The sequence below is a fragment of the Delphinapterus leucas genome, chromosome 1, assembly GCF_059928025.1.
Source record: "Delphinapterus leucas isolate spDelLeu-1000000601 "Yukka" chromosome 1, BTC_Dleu_Yukka2, whole genome shotgun sequence".
In the NCBI taxonomy this organism is placed as follows: domain Eukaryota; kingdom Metazoa; phylum Chordata; class Mammalia; order Artiodactyla; family Monodontidae; genus Delphinapterus; species Delphinapterus leucas.
The window spans coordinates 58,766,178-58,787,209 of NC_143129.1; the positions used below are offsets into that span (position 1 = coordinate 58,766,178).

General features: G+C 41.1%; 1 protein-coding gene across 1 annotated transcript in view; it reads right to left on the reverse strand.

Moving 5' to 3' along the window:
- Nucleotides 1–21,032, reverse strand: part of BRINP2 (BMP/retinoic acid inducible neural specific 2) — a 116,461-nt gene that overhangs the window by 17,484 nt on the left and 77,945 nt on the right. Inside the window, exons 3-4 of the mRNA XM_022556560.3 lie at nucleotides 4,767–4,957; nucleotides 3,451–3,659 (exon numbers count right to left, since the gene is read on the reverse strand). Of these exons, the coding sequence (XP_022412268.2) occupies nucleotides 3,451–3,659; nucleotides 4,767–4,957 (400 nt within the window). The remainder of the gene's footprint in view (nucleotides 1–3,450; nucleotides 3,660–4,766; nucleotides 4,958–21,032) is intronic.

The following is a 21,032-nucleotide window of genomic DNA, read 5'->3' on the forward strand; positions in this document are numbered from 1 at the left end:
CCCAGCCTCCCAGTCCCCTGGCCTCCTCACCTCCTTATCTTGTCCTCTATCCAACCCCATCTTAGGCTCCCACGCCCATGGCCGTGCCCCAGAACCTGACCCTCTGTAATAGCAATATAAAGCATTACACACTTGTACCTACTCTAGTCTCTTCCCTATAACAAGTCATCAAATCTACTGAGACTCCCAATCTTTTGACCTGGCCAACTTTTCCCTTTCTATCATCCCATAATGGTCTCAGACCCCTTGATCCACCACTGTAATCACTCCTTTCTATATACTCTCAACTCCCTTGCCTATTTTTTCTTTCATCTTGTACACATACACACACACACACACACACACACACCCCTTGGTTAAATCCAACTCTCCATCTCTCCCATGCCTGTCTGAACAAGACGTGCTGAATGTAGCTGATAAAACTCACAACGCTGCTGACAGGCCTCATGTTGTAATTATAACCATGAGTCTCAAATGAGTCCTTGGTGCCACCCAAGAATGCAGTCCATTTACCTAGTCATCTAGTCAGTTGATGACCTTAACTCTCTGAATGACCATTTCATACATTCTTTTCTCAACAATTCCTTCTTTCATTTAGCCACGGACTTTGCTTGTTTCATCAAGGAAATGGAATAAATCAGAAGAGAACATCCGCATCATCCCATTGCCACATCTGCCATCCCACTGCATGTGTGAGCTGTGTGCTCTGTACAGCCTCCGCCTCCAAAGCATGAAGTGTTCATGGTCCTGTGTGAGACCTGCTGCTCCACTTGTGCCTGGAATAGCAACCTCTCTCACCACCTCGGTTGCTTCTGCAATTATCTCCTGTCTCTCTGCACCATCACTTTCCCCCTCTCTACTGAGTCATTTTAATCAACATACCAATATTCTGGAATATCTCCCATTTTAAAAACAAAAACACAAGCTCCCTTGATCCCCCATCAGTCTCCAGCTATCACATTTTTTCTATTAGCCTTTACAGCAAGACCTTTAAAGAACTGTCTCTACTATTCTGATTCCTCACTTTGTTCTCTCTCTTGAACCTTCTCCACTCAGCCTTTTATACCCTTCATGCCACTGAAGCTACTCCTATCTAGGTTACCAGTTACCTCCATGATGCCAAGTTGAAGGTCAGTTCTCAATCTGACTGCTCAACAGTTGCCTGCTCCTTCTTTTGTGAATCACTTTCTTCACATGGCTTTGTGATCCAGCTTTGGTTCTCTTCATACCTTTACGCTCTGTCTCAGCCTCCTTTGTTGAATCCTCCTCGTTTGGCCCATTTCTGAAAATTGATGTGCTTCACAACTCAAAGCCCTGGGGCCACTTGATTAGCTGCATTCAGTCCTCGAGTGATCTCATCTCCTCCTTTCCCAAAGTTTTAAATACCAACTACACATGTGGATATATTTGTAAGCCAAACTTATATCTCCAATCATGACATTTCTCTTTAAATCCTGGTGTTGATAACCAACTGCCTGTTAGATATCTTTAGTTAGACATCTAATAGGAATGTCAAATACGATATGTCTAAAACTGAACTCTTGATTTATTTCTTTCAGATCTGCATCTCCCCCTAGTGTTATCCTCAGTTAATGAAATCACTGTTCATCAGGTTGCTCAGGCCAAAAATCTCACGGTTAATCTTGACTCCTTTCTTCCAATTTCTTAGCTAACACTCAATAGGCTCTACCATCAAAACCTGAACCTGTGAATTTCTCACTACCTGTATAGCACCAGCTTTGTCCAAGCCACCACTGTTTCTCACCTTGACAGTGAGAAGGACTGCATTGGTCTCCAGGATCCCTCTTTCTCCTCTCTTCCCTGACCGGTAATACCCTCATGATCCAGGCCCTGCGACCACTGTAGCCTCATCTGTCACCTTACCTCTCTTTTGACTCCTTCCACCTACACTACCGGTGCTCCTGGATCATACCAAGCACACTCCCACTTCAGGGCAGTTGCCTTCACTCCCCGCTCTGTCTAGAATGCACTCACTCGATATACATGTGACTCACTCCCTTGCTTCATTCAGATCTCCGTCTGGTCTTCCCTAAACTACCATGTCCCCATCACCCTCTATCTCCTTCCCTGACTTCATGTCTTTATGCCATTAAGCCCACCTGACACTGTTCATGTATTTAATTATGTCTCCACCACTAGAATTTCAGCTTCGCGAGGGCAGGGACTTCATATGTTTTGTTCACTCTTGGATTCTCAGTATCCAGAACAGTCCCTGACACATACAGGTGTTCAGTAAGGTTGGGATTGGCACACTACTATATGTAAAACAAATAATCCACAAGGACCAACTGTATAGCACAGGGAACTATACTCGGTACTCTGTAATAAACTGTATGGGAAAAGAATCTGAAAAGGAATAGATATGTGAATATGTATAACTCTGCTGCACACCTGAAACGAACACAACGTTGTGAATCAACTATACTCCAATATAAAATAAAGTAAAAAATTTTAAATACTTATTGAACAAATGAGTGAAAGAATGATAAAACTTCCTTGTGAGTCTTGGATGGGATGAAAGCAGGATGTAAGACAAGACTGAGCTCTCCTCAGCACCCTAACTTTATATTTAGAAGTAGAATATCCAGTGTTCTCAAGTATCTTCACTAGTCTTCCCTCAAACAACATGAACTGTCCTAGAAATCTTCTAGATGTCAGTAGAGAACATGGGATGAAAGTTATAGTTATTCAAGTTACAGTAACTCTTGAGCTTTTTCAAACATACATGAAATCATATCACCCCTCTGCTTGTCTTCTATTGCACTTTCTCACAGCCATGTGATCTGGCTCCAGCCTACCTCCGAATTCCATCTTGTACCAGCATCTTTCTTGTTCATCTCACTGCAGTCACAACAGTCTTCTCTGTGTTTCACCAAGGTACCACGCTGGTTCCTGCCTCAGGGCCTTAGCACTTACTGTTCCCCCTGCCTGAACACCCTTCCCTCGGATCTACACACAGCTGACTTCTAAGGATTCAGATCTCAGCCTCAAAGTCTAAACCCAAAGTGCCCTCCCTCGACCCATCTGGCTAAAACTCACTGTTCCCCTCTCTCAGCTCAGGAAATCTGTATCTACGACTCGGTCTTTTCCTTATATCATTATCTGGAATTACTGGGCGGATTTTGTACTTGTTTATTATCTTCATCCCCCACCAGAATGTAACCTCTGGAGAGCAGAGCCCTTGTCTACCTTTCACCACAGTCCCTCGGCTGGAGCCTGCCTTAGGGTAGAAGCCACGTGACTATTTGCCGCAGAAGGAAGACACAGACCATGTTTTAGGGCTGGTTTAGGGTTGTGCCCACATCAGAAAGCTGCTTTCCCACTTCCGTCAGTCAGGCCTGGCTCACTTGGAGCCAGTTAACACCCAGGCCTCCCTCTGCTTTCTCTGCCTGTCTGCCCTCCCTCCCCCAGGACCTCTCAGGCCCTTACCTTGATGGCCCCTGTGGCTATCTGGATATGGTGCAGCCGTCGCAGGGTGCTCTCTCTGTCGATGAAGTAGGAGGCTGCCAGCTGGTGCAGGATCTCCAGGGACACAGCAGAGCTGTTCCCACCGCCCCCGACTATAGGGGCAATTCCTGCCACCTCTGACTTTCGGCTCAGTTTCCGCTTGTCCACAAAAATGGTCAGGGACTCTTCTCCTACAGCAAACAACATGGGTGCACTGGTGAGGCCTTCAGCTCCCTAATCCCCTACCAATAAGAATGTGAAACCCTTCGCGAGGGGAGACCGAGCTAAGAGGGAGCCCACGGCCCCTGCTGACGGACTCTTCTCATCCCTACCACGTTCAGAACAATGTCATCAGGCTGCGCCACAGGATAAGGGCACCACTGCCTGGGAGGCCCTCCGCCTCCTCCCTACTTCTGTAATCTCCCAAAGCTCATCCCCCACCCCTCCAGCTTATCCAGTTAACATCCTCTATTGATCTCTGTCTCAGGCAATCTACCTCCATGGGGAAGATAAAATTCTCCATCTCAAGTTGTTGATAAGAAGTCACCGTGGCTATTTCTGCTCCCTAACAAAGGGCAAAAGCCTTGAAGCTCAACCTCCCTTTTCCCCATCAAACACTCAGCGCCTACCACATGCCGGCAGCTGGCCTGAACCCTTGGAGAGTTCCTTTTGTCCATCAGACAGTGAGCTAAATGTTATAATAAATCCTGCTTTCTCCTTGCCAGGGCAGAGAGAATGCTGCCTATTCCCAGCTCTCAATTCTGCGCTGGGTCCTAGCCATAGGTTGCGCCATCCCCTAGCCATAGGTCCCCTTCCACCTTTGCCTCCATCCAGCCCAAAGTCATTCTAATCGGTTTGGCTGGTTACCAATTTCTATAGAGTGGAAGCAGAGAGGTCAGGGACTCAGTGGACATTTACTTCTTTGCCTATGGGTCTCACTATTGTAACCACAGCCAATATTAAGATATGGAGAAACCTCGGGGTTAGATGGCTCAGTCAAAAGAAAAGTGGGAGCACCCACTTCTGGCAAGTGCTTAGTAGGAGTCTGTCTGTCCCCCAACCTCCTTACCCCACTTCCCCTCCCCAGGAGGATGCTTATAAGCAATGTTCTGGGGTGAATTTGGATGTCAAGAGATTACACTGTTGACAAATGCACCAGAAAGAAAACGTTTCCCGGTCAATAACAGGCCAGGAAGAATAAAAGACCCAGGAAGAGTATTGAAGCTATAGTCAATGGGTCTTAAAGCTATTTTCAATAAGCTGGCAACCAATGAGTGTAGGATCGTGGTATTGCTTACCTCCAAGGGTGGCAGAAAGTAAGAAGTGAGTGCCGTACTTTTTGATCAGGTTTTCGGTGACCTGTTGCAGGTTGGGTCTCCTTCCGAGGAGGCGGATGTTCCGGATAAACTCTGGGGCAAGAGGCAATGGCAAACTAAAGAAGTCCTTCCTTTCTAGAGCCAGGCTGTTCACTTTCCAACGTGCAAACTCCCTGGAGGAAAAGTCGAGGGACAAGGAAAAGCTCACTGTATGTATTTTGGAACAAGAGGCATAAAATCGGAAGCAGGTAATGTTCTTCCTCCACTTGCGCCCCCTCATCTCCTGTCAGCATACATCTCTGCAGATGGAGGGACCACTGCCTGAAAGAAGCCCTCTGGTCTCTGATTCCCAGTCGGTAAGAAAGCCCTACCTCAGCTGACCTCCATTAGTACATGCTCCCATTGGAGAGTGGCTTATTCACCGGAAGGCAGTCATGGTAGTAGTGTAATGGGGAAAAACAAACAATGAAAATATTGGAAGTGGTTTGCTGAAATAAGATCTAGTCACAACTGCAACTCAGTGGATGAGTCACCTCATGGCCTCTGTTACCCATTTTGAAAGTCAGGAGGTTGGTTTAGAACAAAAGTTCTCAAACTTTTTGGTCTCAGGACCCGATCACACTCTTAAAAATGATTGAGTCCCTGTATTTAGATGGCTTCTATCTAATGATAATTACCCCTTTAGAAATTAAAACTGAGAAAATTTAAATTAGTTATCTATTATTTCATTTAAAGATAACAGAAATAAATCCATCATATATAACATAAATAACATATTTGTGTGACAGTCACTGTATGTTCTGGAACAAAACAGATTTAGTAAGAAGAATGGCATTGCTTTGCCTTTTGGCAAATCTCTCGAGTTTCTGGCTTAGCAGAAGAGAGCTGCATTCTCATATTTTCTTCTGAGTTCAATCTGTTGAGATAATTGTGGCTATTCTTCTTTGGTACCACACGAAAGTCAACAAATGTACTTTCTTAAAGGTTAATTACAGTGTGGAATCTGAAACCGTATCAATAAGCTTTTCACACTCAGTTACATTAAAATCCAGCATTCTATATTGTACTTTGAATGGATCTTTTCACTCTTTATGATTTTGTAACATTACGTATTGGTCATCCATCTGGAAAATATGGGACCACTGAGTTATTCAGATCTTCCACATTTTGACACTTTTTATTATATAATATCAAAACATCATATTTGTTAATATCACCACAAATCTCAAGAAAAAAGTCTTTAAATATTGGAAAGCTGTCAAGCTCATGATGACAAATACAAGTTTTCCAAAATTTCAATTTTCATTTGAAAGCTTAAATTTTATCATTAGTAACAAATACTGTCAGTTACTTTCCTCGAAGAGGCAGGCTTGCTTCATTCTTTTTTTTTTTTTTTTTTTGAGAAAATGTCTGCCAAACACTAAAATCTGAATAACCATAGATTGTTGGTTGTTCTTTCAAGAAAAATTCAGTCCCATGAAAAAAGTGGCTAGTTCAACTCACAACTCAATCACAAATGTATTTTTCTCTGAGACCATCATTCTTCAGTAACCTCAAACATGCTTTATATGTACTTTTCATCTCATCTTACAGAATATTAAAAAAGACATGTACTCATGGGTCAAGATCCAATAAAATTAATACATTTTACTGCTTCAAGGACATTCGTCAAGTTAAGCATGCATGTATGTGTGTGTACGTTTAGGTATGTAATGATGAATACATGACTACTAGTGTCATTTGGTGAGACTGCCCTTATTTAAGTTGAGATGCCAGCAGTTTCATTCACCATTGCTTTTGCACCTTTATTGCAAATGTCAGCATGGACATCCTGAAAGGAACTAAGAGGATGTACATTTTGAGAAGCTCTATTCTAGAAGATGGCAAAGTTCCTTTCTAGTTCCATCTGGAATTTTAATCTTCATGCTTTACTCCTCACTGAAATATCTGTATTTTAAAGGATGAGATTTAAATGATCATATCCACTAGTAAAAAAGGGGTTTTCCATTGCCTCCCAAATTATACTAGTAAGGATCAGCTCCACTGCCTTAGAAAACCACAAAATGTAGTCTTCTCAACTTTCTCACCCATCCCAACTCTGCTCTTCATGACAGGGCTAAACCTTGCTCTAAACTTCCCCCCAAATCCATGAAGTACAAATGACAAGTCCACAGAAAAAAATTAAATAATTCAAAATAAATAAATAAAAATCCATGCCCATTTGAGGCTATAGAACTCCCCTATCTAATTCTAGAAACTAAGAGAGTGGGTGCATGTGCCAAACATTACCAGGGAAACAAAGGAAAAGGGATAACTAATAATTCAGGGTTCTGACAAAGCCTTTTAAAATTCCCACTGTGTGGCTTTATTTATCTAAGCAGGTAAGTTCATAATAATACATTATCTTTTATTTCCTTTGTGGAGGAAATGCTAAACTTTAAAGTACAGGGTATTTGTCAAAATATTTTCTATCCCAAATCCCACTGCAGCATAAAGAACAGTTGCTTGAACTCACTTCTTATTGGCTGGATGGCCAATCAAAGACATAGAGCAGCTTATTAAACAAACAAACAACAACAACAAAAAAACCCCACAAGATCCAACCATGTTCTGCAAACAAGACTCACTTCAGCTTTAGGAACACATACACTGAAAGTGAAGGGATGGAGAAAGATATCCCATGCAAATGGAAATCAAAAGAAAGCTGGGGTAGCTTATTTCAGATAAAATAGATGTAAAGCCAAAGATCATTATATAATGATTAAGGGATCAATTCATCAAGAAAATATAACATTTATAAATATTTATGCACCCAACATAGGAGCACTGAAATATGTAAAGCAAATATTAACAGATCTGAAGGGAGAAACAGACAGTGATACAATAATTGAAGGCAACTTCAATACCCCACTTTCAACAACGGATAGATCATCCAGACAGAAATCAGCAAAGAAACATTAGACTTAAACTATATGTTGTTAGACCAGATGGACATAATAGATATTTATAGAACATCCCATCCAGCAGCAGAATACACTTCTCAAAGGCACATGGAACATTCTCCAGGATAGATCATATGTTAGACCACAAAACAAATCTTAATAAATTTAAGAAGACTAAAATCATATCACACATCTTTTCTGACCACAATGGTATGAAACTAGAAATCAATTACAAGAAGAAAACGGGAAAATTCACAAATACATGGAGATTAAACAACATGCTCCTGAACAACCAACGGGTCAAAGGAGATATCAAAAAATATTTAGAGACAAATGAAAATGGAAACACAAATACAAAAACCTGTGGGGTGTAGTAAAAGCAGTTCTAAGGGGGAAGATTATAGCTATAAATGCCTACATTAAGAAAAAATAAAGATCTTAAATAAACAACCTAACTTTACACCTCAAGGAACTAGAAAAGAAGAAAAAGCTAAGCCCAAAGTTAGTAGAAGGAAGAAAATAACAAAGATCAGAATGAAAATAAATGACATAGACACTAAAAAGACAATAGAAAAGACCAATGGAACGAAAGGCTGTTTTATGAAAGGTTTAAAAAAAAAAAAAGGCAAATTGTTAGTTATACTAACCAAGAAAAAAAGGAAAGAAGACTCAAATAAAATTAGAAATGAAAGAAGAGACATTACAACTGATATCACACAAAGGATCATAAGAGACTACTATGAACAATTATACACAAAATTGGACAACCTAGAGAGAATGGATACATTTCTAGAAACATATATATATATATATATATATATATATATATATATATATATATATATATAAAACATACCAAGACTGAATCATGAAGAAACAGAAAATCTTAACAGTCTAATTACTAGTAAAGAGATTGAATTAATCATCAAAAACCTCCCAACAAACAAAAGTCCAGGATCAGATGGCTTCAATGGCAAATTCTACCAAACATTTAAAGAAGAATTAATACCAATCTTTCTCAAACTCTTCCAAAAAATAGAAGAGGAGGGAAACTTTCATACTCATTTTATGAAGCCACCCATACCTTTATACCAAAACCAGACAAGGACATTATAAGAAAATAAGATTACAGGCCAATATCCCTGATAAACATAGATGCAAAAATCCTCAACAAAATATTAGCAAACTGAATTCAACAGTACAATAAAAGGATTATACACCTTGATCAAGTGGGATTTATTCCAGGGATGCAAGGATGGCTCAACATCAAATCAATCAATGTGATACACCACATTAACAAAACAAAGGATAAAAATCATATGATCATCTCAATAGATGTAGAAAAAGCATTTGACAAAATTCAATATCCATTTATGATAAAAACTCTCAAGAAAGTGGGTATACAGTGAACATACCTCAACATAATAAAGGCCATAAATGACAAGTCCACAGATAATATCATACTTAATGGTGAAAAGCTGAAAGCTTTTTCTCTAAGATCAGGAATAAGACAACATTGCCCATTAGCACCATTTTTATCCAATATAGTACTGGAAATACTAGCCAGAGCAATTAGGCAAGAAATAAAATCATCCAAATAGGAAAGGAATAAGTAAAATTGTCCCTATCTGCAGATGGCATAATATTATATATAGAAAACCCTAAAGACTCCACCAAAAACTATTAGAACTAATAAACAAATTCAGTAAAGATGAAGGATACAAAATAAATATACAAAAATCTGTTGCATTTCTATAAACTAATAGTGAAATATCAGAAAGAGAAATTAAGGAAACAATCTCATTTACAACTGCATCAAAAAGAATAAAATACCTAGGAATACATTTAACCAAGGAGGTGAAAGACTTGTACACTGAAAACTGTAAGTCACTGATGAAAGAAATTAAAAAGACACAAATAAATGGAAAAATATTCCATGCTCATGGACTGGAAAAATTAGTATTGTTAAAATGTCCATATGACCCAAAGCAACCTACAGATTCATTGCAATCCCTATAAAGATTCCAATGGCATTTCTTACAAAATAGAAAAAACAATCCTAAAATTAGTATGGAACCACAAAATACTATAAATAGCCACAGCAATCCTGAGAAAGAAGAACAAAGCTGGAAGTATCATACTTCTTGCTTCAAATTATACTACAAAGCTATAGTAATCCAAACAGTATAATACTGACATAAAACAGACACATTGGTCAAAGGAACAAAAGAGCCCAGAAATAAACCCGCATATATGGTCAATTATTTTATGACAAAGAAGCCAATAATATTCAATGGGGAATGGATAGTCTCCTTTGACATAATTGGAATGATAATGGGAAAACTGGATAACCACATGCTAAAGAATTTAACAGGACACCTATCTCATATCATACAAAAAAATCAACTCAAAATGGATTAAAGACTTGAACTTAAGACCTGATACTATAAATCTTCTAGAAGAAAACACAGGCAGTAAGCTCCTTGACATGAATCTTGGTGATGGTGTTTGTTTCTGGCACCAAACCCACTCTCCCTGCTTTGTTGTAGGCCACACCTAGACTTCATTAAGTAACAAAGAATTTCTATCGTATCACTTAGTTTGTTAGGGGGTTGGCAGGTATTCTTCCATTTTCCACAGTTTCTTACAATGGTGGTAGCTCCTCACTGAAAGGAAAGGCCACTTTACCAAAGAGGTGAATCCCACTTTAATTAAATCTAATAAATAAAAATTGGTTCTCACACTGCTTGCTCAGTGCACTTCATTCAGGACTGCTGAACAGTATCTCCTACGAGAAGATTTTTCCCTGACCATCCCATCCAAAAGAGCACACCTACCTCTGCTTCCCCATGCCCCGCTTTGCATATCTTTTTAGCACTTATACTACCTGACATAATATATATTTTTAACTCTCTTTCTCTCCCATTAGAACATAAACACTATGAGGTCAGGACTGATTCTTTCTGTCTTATTCAACAGCAACAGAACAATGCTAGATGTTGTAAAACAGAACAATAGTAGATATTCAATAGATTTTTGTTGAATGATTGAGTCTCTCATTTATTTTATTTATTTAAAATAAACAACCAGGCTTCCCTGGTGGCGCAGTGGTTGAGAGTCCACCTGCCTATGCAGGGGACACGGGTTTGTGCCCCGGTCCGGGAAGATCCCACATGCCGCGGAGCGGCTGGGCCCGTGAAACGTGGCCGCTGAGCCTGCGCGTTCGGAGCCTGTGCTCCGCAACGGGAGAGGCCACAACAGTGAGAGGCCTGCGTAGCACACACACAAAAATAAATAAATAAAATAAACAACCATTATTTCATGTCACAGCTCTCCGAATCATTTAGTTGTTTGCAAATTACTGAAACTAGATTAAAAAAAGTTAGTGATGAGAATACATAGAAGCAACAACCAATTAGTGACTGATGTGAAATAAAAGTAGAGCATTCTAAGTGTGTATACATATCAATGAGAAAACTAGATTTGATTTATAAAAATGTAACTTATGGGCATATTTTGTGCATTTTTTATATATAAATCAAGGCACTGAAGGTATTTTCTTATGCTTTGGTAAACTGAGTCTGAATCCCCTTCCACTGTCTTCAGTGGACATGGACAACTTCCAATGACAGTCCACATGCTGAAGTCTGCGAGTATGGAGCGCCCATTCAGACTCTGCTGTGATTTACACCCAGTGTTAAACATCAACAGCTCCAATCCCCTATACTAGGTCTAACAACAATTTCTGCCACACTCATAGTGTTAAAGAGCCCAAAGAGGCAACAATCTTGGAGTCCTGTACTTTTCCTTAGTCTTCATCTTCCTTTGTCCAACATCAGACTTGACATATTTGACTGTATCACATATTTTATCCAAACCAAACAAAAGTTTTGAGTGTATCTTACTCAAGTGAATGAATATACTGAAGCTCAGAAAGCTAAGTATTTTGCCTAATGTCACAAAATTACCAAGAGGGAAATTTGGGCTATTAGAATTAGAAGAAACATTTGAATGCTATTTGCCAACCTCTTTCATGTTATCCTGTACATTGAAAATTCTCTGTATGTGATGCATTGGGATCAATGAATGAGGCTTCTCAGGCCTGAGGAGACAAGCACAGGGAGTCCTGCTACCCCAGACCCTGCCCAATCACCCCAAGGGCTGAGGGAATCAATATATGGACACCCCTATAATCCATCTGTAGCACCACCACATGCCAGCATGCAGAGCAGGTGAGAACATCTGTTCCATTCCTCTTACATTATAAGAAAATCAGGAAACAAAGAGGGAAGTGGTTTGCCTAAAACAATATAACCATTTGGCACTAGAACCAGAACAAAATCTAGTGTCCTAACCCTATCCCAGTGCTATTAACAACAACTATGATGATGGTGACAATAGTAACAATGAGACGCGGAGAAGTTAAGAAAATAACTTGCAAAAAGTCACACAGTAAGTGGCCGAGCTATGACCAAAACCCAGGTCAATACCATATTGCTGTTTCTATAACACTATTTTCCTTTTTGTATATTCGATTAAGTGTATTTTATTTCATTCTAATGCTTTTTAAAAGTTTACTATCTTTCAACAAAGATATTTTCATTACCCAGAACACTTAATTCCTTTAATTATCTACACAAAACAGGAATGTACTGTATATCCAAAATGTAGTGCAACATATACACCAAAGCAAAACCTTTCTTGGATGAAGGTAGTTTCAATATACCCATTTGCAGGAGGAGAAATTAAGACCTAGAAAAAAAAATCAACTCCATACACAGGGTACCATGCAAGGAATCAGAGATAAAGGCCTGATTCCAGCTCCTATGGCTGCTCTGAAAATCATAACACAGAATAACAAATGACTTAGAAAATGAATGATGCTGTCTTAGGAAGGTTTTTATGAGCCAGTAATAAAAATTAATGGTTAACATTTAATGAATTCTTAGCATGTGCCAGGCATTCTAAGTATCTTGCAAGTATTAACCAATATAATATTCAAAACACCCCTATAAGAGGTAAAATATAATTATCCTCATTTTACAGACAAGGAAATCGAGGCACAAATAATTTGCCGAGTAGGTAACACCTGGTAGGTGGCAGTCAGGACTGAAACACAGGCTGTCTGGTCCCAGGATCCACAGTATTTACCAACGTGTTATACCACCTCCCCCGTGAAAGTCAAAGGGGCAATCACGAGTTTGTGAGTGGAAGAGAGAGTGAGTGTGTGTGTGTGTGTAAGTGAGGGGGTAGGAGAATTTCAGTGGAGAAATACACCCTCCCAAAACAAATAAACAAAACTCGCTTCCACAAACTGGTGGGGTGTCGACTCAGAATTAGGCATAAGGCCTCAGCTGGCTGCAGGAAGGTTCAGGCTCTGAGGGCACCCAGTGGTTTTCTCTTCTACTTCACTCCGTTTCCTGCCTGCCCTTTGGGGCCCTTCACTGAATCAAAATAATGGAGGAAACATCTGTGAATGGAGTTTGAGCCAGAGTGGTAAAAAAAAAAAAAATGCTTAGAGAACTTATTAACCTGGTTCTTTCCAGCAACTGAAAACCTCAGAAGGCAATACTGGAAGGCAGCCTGAGCTATTCAAATAATAAATGTTCATTTCCAATTTTTCATTTAGTAGTTTTTTTTTCCATAATAAAATAATCAAGGCTCTTTTTTCCCCTAGGAAAAGGATGTTTTCTATATAACAATTATATTAACACATGCTACTTCAATTAAGCCATCATCTTTGTTTCAATTAAGACGTCAAGTAAATTTTCATTTCAATTTAGCCATTTCTCCTAAAATCTTCTCCCACTGTGTTTGTTTCACAGTCAACAGTATGAGAAAGCAAACATTTTAAGCACTAGGGAAGGCCATATGGAAAGGGCCCTTAAAGCAACAGAGGTGACTACATAAAGAGCTCACAGGTTAAACCAAGGGTGACCAGAGCTCTCCAATGTGGACTCTGCCTGCCGTTAACTGAAGCACTTCAAAACGTTGCTTCAGTTAAGGGCTACAATTAACAGAAGTTTAGGACACTTTCTATTGCATTTTAGATTAGCCTAGAGTGAATCGAAAATATTTTTGCCAAAGGATTAACATACCCATAAAATTATTAATAATCAAAACAAAGTTTAGGAAAGGTACAATCCCGATTGGAGGGTAAAATCCAGTGTGTTATTAGGAGCGAGCATACACACCGACACCGAGAATATTGTATACATAACAAAAAATCTCTATCTGTATTCTGAAGTGATCGTAGTTATCTCTGTCCCAGACTGCTAAACACTAACAGTCCGGTTGCCAATACAGGATGCTTCTGGTTGCACATGAGTTTAGGGATTTTCCGGAATCCAAAGGGGCCTGTGACAGGAAGGCGGAACCAAGCCCCATGCCAAGCCTCAGGCAACGGGAGCTTCAGCAGGGCTTGGGGGCCAGGCCAACTCTGGATCTGAAGCAAAAGGGTCTCCGATTAGAATACTAAATGGCTACAAGGTGTTCCCAATTTGAAAGGTGTAAATGAAAAGGAATGCCTCCACGTAGTAGCTACTGACTCTAAGGTCACCAAACCCCCTGCAGCACTGTGTTCCTCCACCATACATGAGGTCAACAAAAACTGCCACTGAGAGTCCCTCCGGCAGAGTCCTGCGCTCTCAGCCAAGAAAGACAGAAAGAGCACAGCCGGGGGCTTCCATCCAGGTGCGGTTTCCAGCAGCCACATGCTGAAGAACCAATTTTCGGGCTTGTAAACTGAGAACATTGACCCAGCCCCCTTGAAGAGTCATGACCCATGAAGCTTCCCTCCCTATGAAACCTTAAGGAGGAGAGTATTTCTTTAAAAATCCATAGTTTAATCAGAAATAGAGTTATAGATGTAGAAAACAAACTTATGGTTACCAAGAGGCAGTGGGGAGAGGGATAAACTGGAAGATTGGAATTGACACATACACACCACTATATATATAATAGGTAACTAATAAGGACCTACTGTATAGCACAGGGAACTCTACTCAGTACTCTGTAATGGCCTATATGGGAAAAGAATCTAAAAAAGAGTGAATATATGTATATGTATAACTGATTCACTTTGCTGTACACCTGAAACTAACATATAACATTATGAATCAACTGTACTCCATTAAAAATTTTTAAAAATTAAAAAAAAAAATCCATAGTTAAAAAACAAAACTATACCTCAGTGAGGCTGAAACCTAGTAGTAATGAACACTGCAACCTACAGTATGGGTAGTTGCACTGAGACCTTGTGCTTACAGCCAGATTATTTTTACCAACTTTCCAATAGACAAGTCTTTCCCTCTCTGTGTGGGAAGCACATTTCGGCCCATTTCCAAGACCACCAATATGGTTGCCATTTGGAAAAATCACATTTCCTGTATCCTGGGTATGCAGCTTGACCCACCGCACTCCGCTGTGGCACCCCTGCAGGTCTGCACCATCCTGTCCCAGTGTCGGCGTGCCCCTGAGTGCTCAGAGCTCATTTGTTCCCCTTGAGTTAGAATCCAGCCTGGTTTACCAGGGAAGGATTCAATGCTGTCTCCAGCAGAGAAAACCAGTCATCACCTGCTCACTCAGGCAGCTGTTCTAGAAGAGGTTCTGGTACTACCTGAGAGGCTGGGGAGAAGTCTTAAGGCCACCACTGAGCCCAGGATGCCCAGCTCCAGGCCCCACTTTAAACACAATGGCAGAAGGAGTGGACTGTTGTGGTCGGGAATGTTGCCCTTCTCTAGTCTTCTGATGTATTTCCAACAACCTGTGTTTTGGAGGTACCCTCCTCCAACCTTTAGTGCTGAAAGGGACTGAGCTACCATCCTCTAAAAGGTTGTTTTGATATGAACCATACTTGTAAGAAAAAAAAAATGATTTTCCTTGAAAAATGAAGGGAGACACAGGACAGGTCATTAAGTAAAATATTTAAGAACTTTGGAGCCAAAAAGATGGATTGGCCTTAGGCCAAGGACAAAAATAGGTTTCTTGTCATTTTTACTGTGACTTGACTTTGTCTATGTAAACTGTCAACCAATGACCATTGGCAAATTTCTCCCATACCAACCAGTACTAGATAAATACAAATGTCTTTGTTCTCAGAGCCCACCTTTCTCCTGGAGAGTTGTTTTTTCCCAACTAGCTTCACTCGCCAATTTGATGCAGGAGTCTCAATAAACACTAAGACTTGGACTGCTGATTTCCCTAAAGAGTTCTAGGAAAGGCACCTTCTCTTTCTTCATCTTTCTAACAATATACCTTGCATCCAGGGCTAGTACTCTCTTCATAGAACTCCATCCACCAAGCTAAGACAGTACCATGTTTTCTTTTTTTTTTTTTTTTTTTTTTGTTGCGGTACGCGGGCCTCTCACTGTTGTGGCTTCTCCCGTTGCAGAGCACAGGCTCCGGACGCGCAGGCTCAGCGGCCATGGCTCACGGGCCCAGCCGCTCCGCGGCATGTGGGATCTTCCCAGACTGGGGCACGAACCAGTGTCCCCTGCATCGGCAGGCGGACTCTCAACCACCGCGCCACCAGGGAAGCCCATAGGGCTCATATTTGCCTTAGAAAATTCACATGAAGGAGAATAGCCAAAGCCAACATATACATTGAGGGATGCCAGTTGTTTACCTCAGTGACACAGCTAAGATGGTTTCATGTTTTTGAGCTGGAAATTTTAGAGCTGAGGGATATATCATGCTTTGGCTCCTGTACAGAAGGCAGTATTTCTGGATACAGCACATCATCAGGAGATTTCCATCTCAACCAGAGATTACTATAATGTACTTGCCTATTAGAGTCTTTACTGCTATAATGAATAAGACATGATTAACCTGAACTGTAAAAAGAAATTATAATAAAACCATAATCTCTTATATTGGTATAGAGCTTTCCTTTAGTTTTTAAAAAAATAATTGCACACAATTCTTACACAAGCTCAACAATTTTATCAATGCAAGGGCCTCAAGAAAGAGGAAGTGGAGTTATTACTACTCAACTATGAACCTTCTAGAAGTTAACAAATGAAGAGACGGAGAAACTGAAAAAAGGGACCAAGTCTCAGCTGATCAGTGGTAGAGTTTGATGAGAACCCACACCACGCCACAAATGATTTTCTGTCTTTGTCTATGACCTGTGCTCAAGTTCAAAGGCCACTGTACACCTTTGTCATACTTCCCTGGAAATTCTTTTGCCTCATTTACCACTGTGGCCGGGAGAAATCCCCAGGCAGAAAGGCTTTGATCCAGGAGCATTTGGGTAAAAATATCTCAGCCCCTGCAACTCCAAGAGGCACAAGAGGAGAAAGAAGGCCAGCCCTCCCCACCATGCCCCAGTGCCCCGGCCCACCCACTGGAAGAATTCAAGAAGCCTGGCATGGAGGTAATTTAGCAGCCTGCTGTGTTCTCAAACAACGGCCGGTAAACAATGATTGGCCAATTTCATTCTAATCTTCCCAATTTTGCTCTAATTAAAATCAAGCTGTAGCTTTCAAACAGTTTAATTAAGGCTGATTGGGAGAAATGGGGAGGGGAGACTCAAGCTTAAAGGAGGAGGAAGAGATCATTCTTTGGCGAATCTCATACTGCCCGACAGGCTCAGGGGCTCGGAGAGGGTGTTGAGAGCGGTGTGTTTGTAGAATCAACAGGATGTACAGCAGACACACTGCAATGAAGGGCCAGTGAATCTATGAGGCCAGAAGGAACTGAAAAGGGAGCTGAGACCTATGTTTTCTGAGGCACAGAAAACCCCAGTTCTGCCCTGACCTCCCAACCTGATCCCCACAGCTCATCTTTTTAACTGTGGAGAAGATCGCTTTGTTCACTACTCTTCACCTCCCGTTGTGCTTGTCTTTGCCTAGCAAGCTGACAGCCCACGCCAGGCTTCTCCCCAGCAAACATCCATGGGCTTCCCATTACCTACTCAACCCCAGAAAATTCCCCCTCACTGGCAGTTCCTCCCATTGTTCTACAAGTTTATTCCTCTTGCAGTGAGATAGCCCTTCTGGTATTTGGGTGTACCTACTTTTTATATGGACTACTCTTTTTTTTTTTTTGTGGTACGCGGGCCTCTCACTGTTGTGGCCTCTCCCGCTGCGGAGCACAGGCTCCGGACGCGCAGGCTCAGCGGCCATGGCTCGCGGGCCTAGCCACTCTGCAGCATGTGGGATCTTCCCAGACTGGGGCACGAACCCGTGTCCCCTGCATCGGCAGGCAGATTCTCAACCACTGCGCCACCAGGGAAGCCTGGACTACTCTTCTTTAGATTAACTATTTTTAGTTCCTTCAATATAGTTCCCAGATCTCTAGGCCCTTATGCTTTAACTTTCTCTGCTCGCAATCTAGTTTGTCAATGTATTTCTTTTTGAAGATGACAACCACAATTAAACACAATCCAGTAGACGTGTTCTGAGCCACCAAGAGTACACTAGGATACAGTATCTGAACACATCAGTATCATCATAATTATCATCATAGTGTCAATTTACTGAGTCCTTATGTTGCCAGTCATGGGACTGGATGCTTTACACATTTTTCAGTCATCACCACAATCTTGCAAATGTCAGTGGGGTAGAATCCTCATTCTTGCCTGTATTAGAATGCCCTTCGACATGTAACTTTGCGGTAACTTTGCAGTATCACTCACTCATATGAATGGAGCTTATTTCCCTCCCCCATTGATATTGGGCTTAGCTATGTGACATTGCTTTGGACAGAACATGGACAGAAGTGACAGGTGCAAATTCTGGGCCCCAAAGTGCATGTCTCCACTCTCTCTCTTGCATCCCTGCCCTCACCATGAGAACTGTTCCCTCCATGAAGCTGTAAGATGCTGCCCTTTCAGCCTGAGACCCATAATAAGCATCACTGGAGTAAAGACCTAATGGCCCCTGTGCAGACCCACAACCTGAAGCATAGCTAACTCAACCAACCTACAGATGCTGAGTGAGAAAAATGATCATCGTTTTAAACTACTGAGTTTTGGGGATACTTTTATATCGATAATTGTGGCAATAATTAACTGATACACTGATACACTCCACGAGCTTAAGTCTCATTTTATGGCTGAGCAAGCTCAGACTGAGATAATTTAAGTATCTTAGTCAAGGACACATAACCAACCAAAAGTAAAGATAGTCTGTGATCTTTCTACTATACCTATTTCCTTTATTAATACACCTGAATATTGCATTCCTTTTTTGAGAGAAAAATATTCTTGGCTGACAGTAATCTCATGGTGAACCAGAACCAGCCCCCCATCTTTCCAACCCCAGATATTTTTTTCCCACAGCTAATCCAGGACTCCTATACCCTATATTTGTGAAGTCGACATTTTGAACTTCAATTTAAGGCTTTGCATTTCCCCTTTTTCTTGCATTTCCTCACTTGTGGCAGAGACTGGAAAATTGTTCTCTAAGCGATTTCATTTTCCTCCTGGGCTCACAGATGGACAGTTTTTCCCAGCTTCCTCTGCATTTAAGTGTAGCCACATGACTGAGTTTTGGCCAGTTTAATGTGAACCCAGGCCTAGCCCATAAGGCTTCCCATAAAATCTTTCATGCTCTCTTTCCTTGTTTACCAGGACCCAGAGGGGAACTCTGAGGACCTAGGTGGTGACACAGTGACTGGATAGATAGAAGGGGTCTTGTTTCTGAATGACTTCATGAGGCAATCTCCTTTTAACCCTACCACAAATTGCACTGGACATAAGCAAAAAAGTAAACTTGTATTAAGTCACTGAGATTTGGGAACTGTTTGTTCCAGCAGTTAGCCTACTCTGACTAATTCCACCTGGATCATGTCAATCTCATATTGCGGCCTGGCAAATAATCTTCACTCCTGACATTACTGCCTATCTGGATAAAGGTCCCTTTCAATTATCTGATTTTATTGCCTATGTGGTCAAACATCCATGCTCCCATATCTCCCCAGTTCAGTAACATTCCCATATGGGGTCTCTCTTCCTTGCTTTGAGTCTAGATGGAAATGCTGTTGGTCTTGAGGCCCTGACTTTAACATTATGGGATTATGGTGTAGGAGCTGTGTTCTACAGGGAAAGCACCTGTCACAGTTAGGAATTTATCTGGGACTATCTATAACTATAAAATCAATGAATAGATTAACTCCGGCTACAGCTAGGGAGAACAATATGTAGATTTTAAGTGATAAATTTGATTAATGCATGAAGATTGCAGTAGAAAGAGTTTGATAAAGTAAGGCTTCCCCTTCTTTGTTCCATCTTTCTCAATTAATCTCTCTTCATTTTCTCTTCTTCCTCAAGATTTTCCACTCTACTGTTTTCCATATTTATTCTCAGGAGACCTATCACAAGAATAAGCACCTATCTTGAAATAAACCAAATTTATTTTTTAGTTATCACCAAATAATCCTATAAAGAAATTCCTATTATTCTACCCATTTGACTGATGAGAAATAACTTGTACAAGATCACACAGCTGGAAGTAGCAGAACTTCCATTTAAACCCACAGAGGGGACTTCCCTGGTGGCACAGTGGTTAAGAATCCGCCTGCCAATGCAAGGGACACAGGTTCGAGCCCTGGTCCAGGAAGATCCCACAAGCCACAGAGCAAGCCCATGAGCCACAACTACTGAGCCTGCGCTCTAGAGCCCGCGAGACACAAGTACTGAGCCCACGTGCCACAACTACTGAAGCCCGTGCACCTAGGGCCCGTGCTCCGCAACAAGAGAAGCCATGACAATGAGAAGCCCGTGCACCGCAACGAAGAGTAGTCCCCACTCGCCGCAACTAGAGAAAGCCCGCGCGCAGCAACAAAGACCCAACGCAGCCAAAAATAAATAAATTTATTTTAAAAAATAAATAAATAAGCCAACAGAGTATGATTGCAGAGGGTGGAACCTCACCCACTTGCTTTCTGCTTCATCTAATTCAGTCCCAGAACACCCTACTCTTAAAGAGTGACTTCCTTCTTTTGTTATATCTTTACACGTGGCTGACATTTTTGCCTGGAAGAGCTCAGAGCCAAGTGAAGAGCAAATAGAGATAGGCAAATAAATAATTAATTAAATGCACAAAATAAGTTCTAAAGCAGAAATATGAACAGACTGATGGGGAACCAGAATTAGGAATAACTAACTTGCTTGCGGGAGCCAAAAAAGAAGCTATAGAGAGGTGATATTTAAACGGGTTTGAAAGGTGAGTCGGAGCTCAGATGGTAGAGAAAATGGAAAGAGCTTTGTAGGAAAACGGAATAGGACATGGAAAGACAAGTGGGATCTAAGGAAGGCTCTGTGTCTAGGAAAATCTGGAAATGTTCACTGAGACTGGAACAC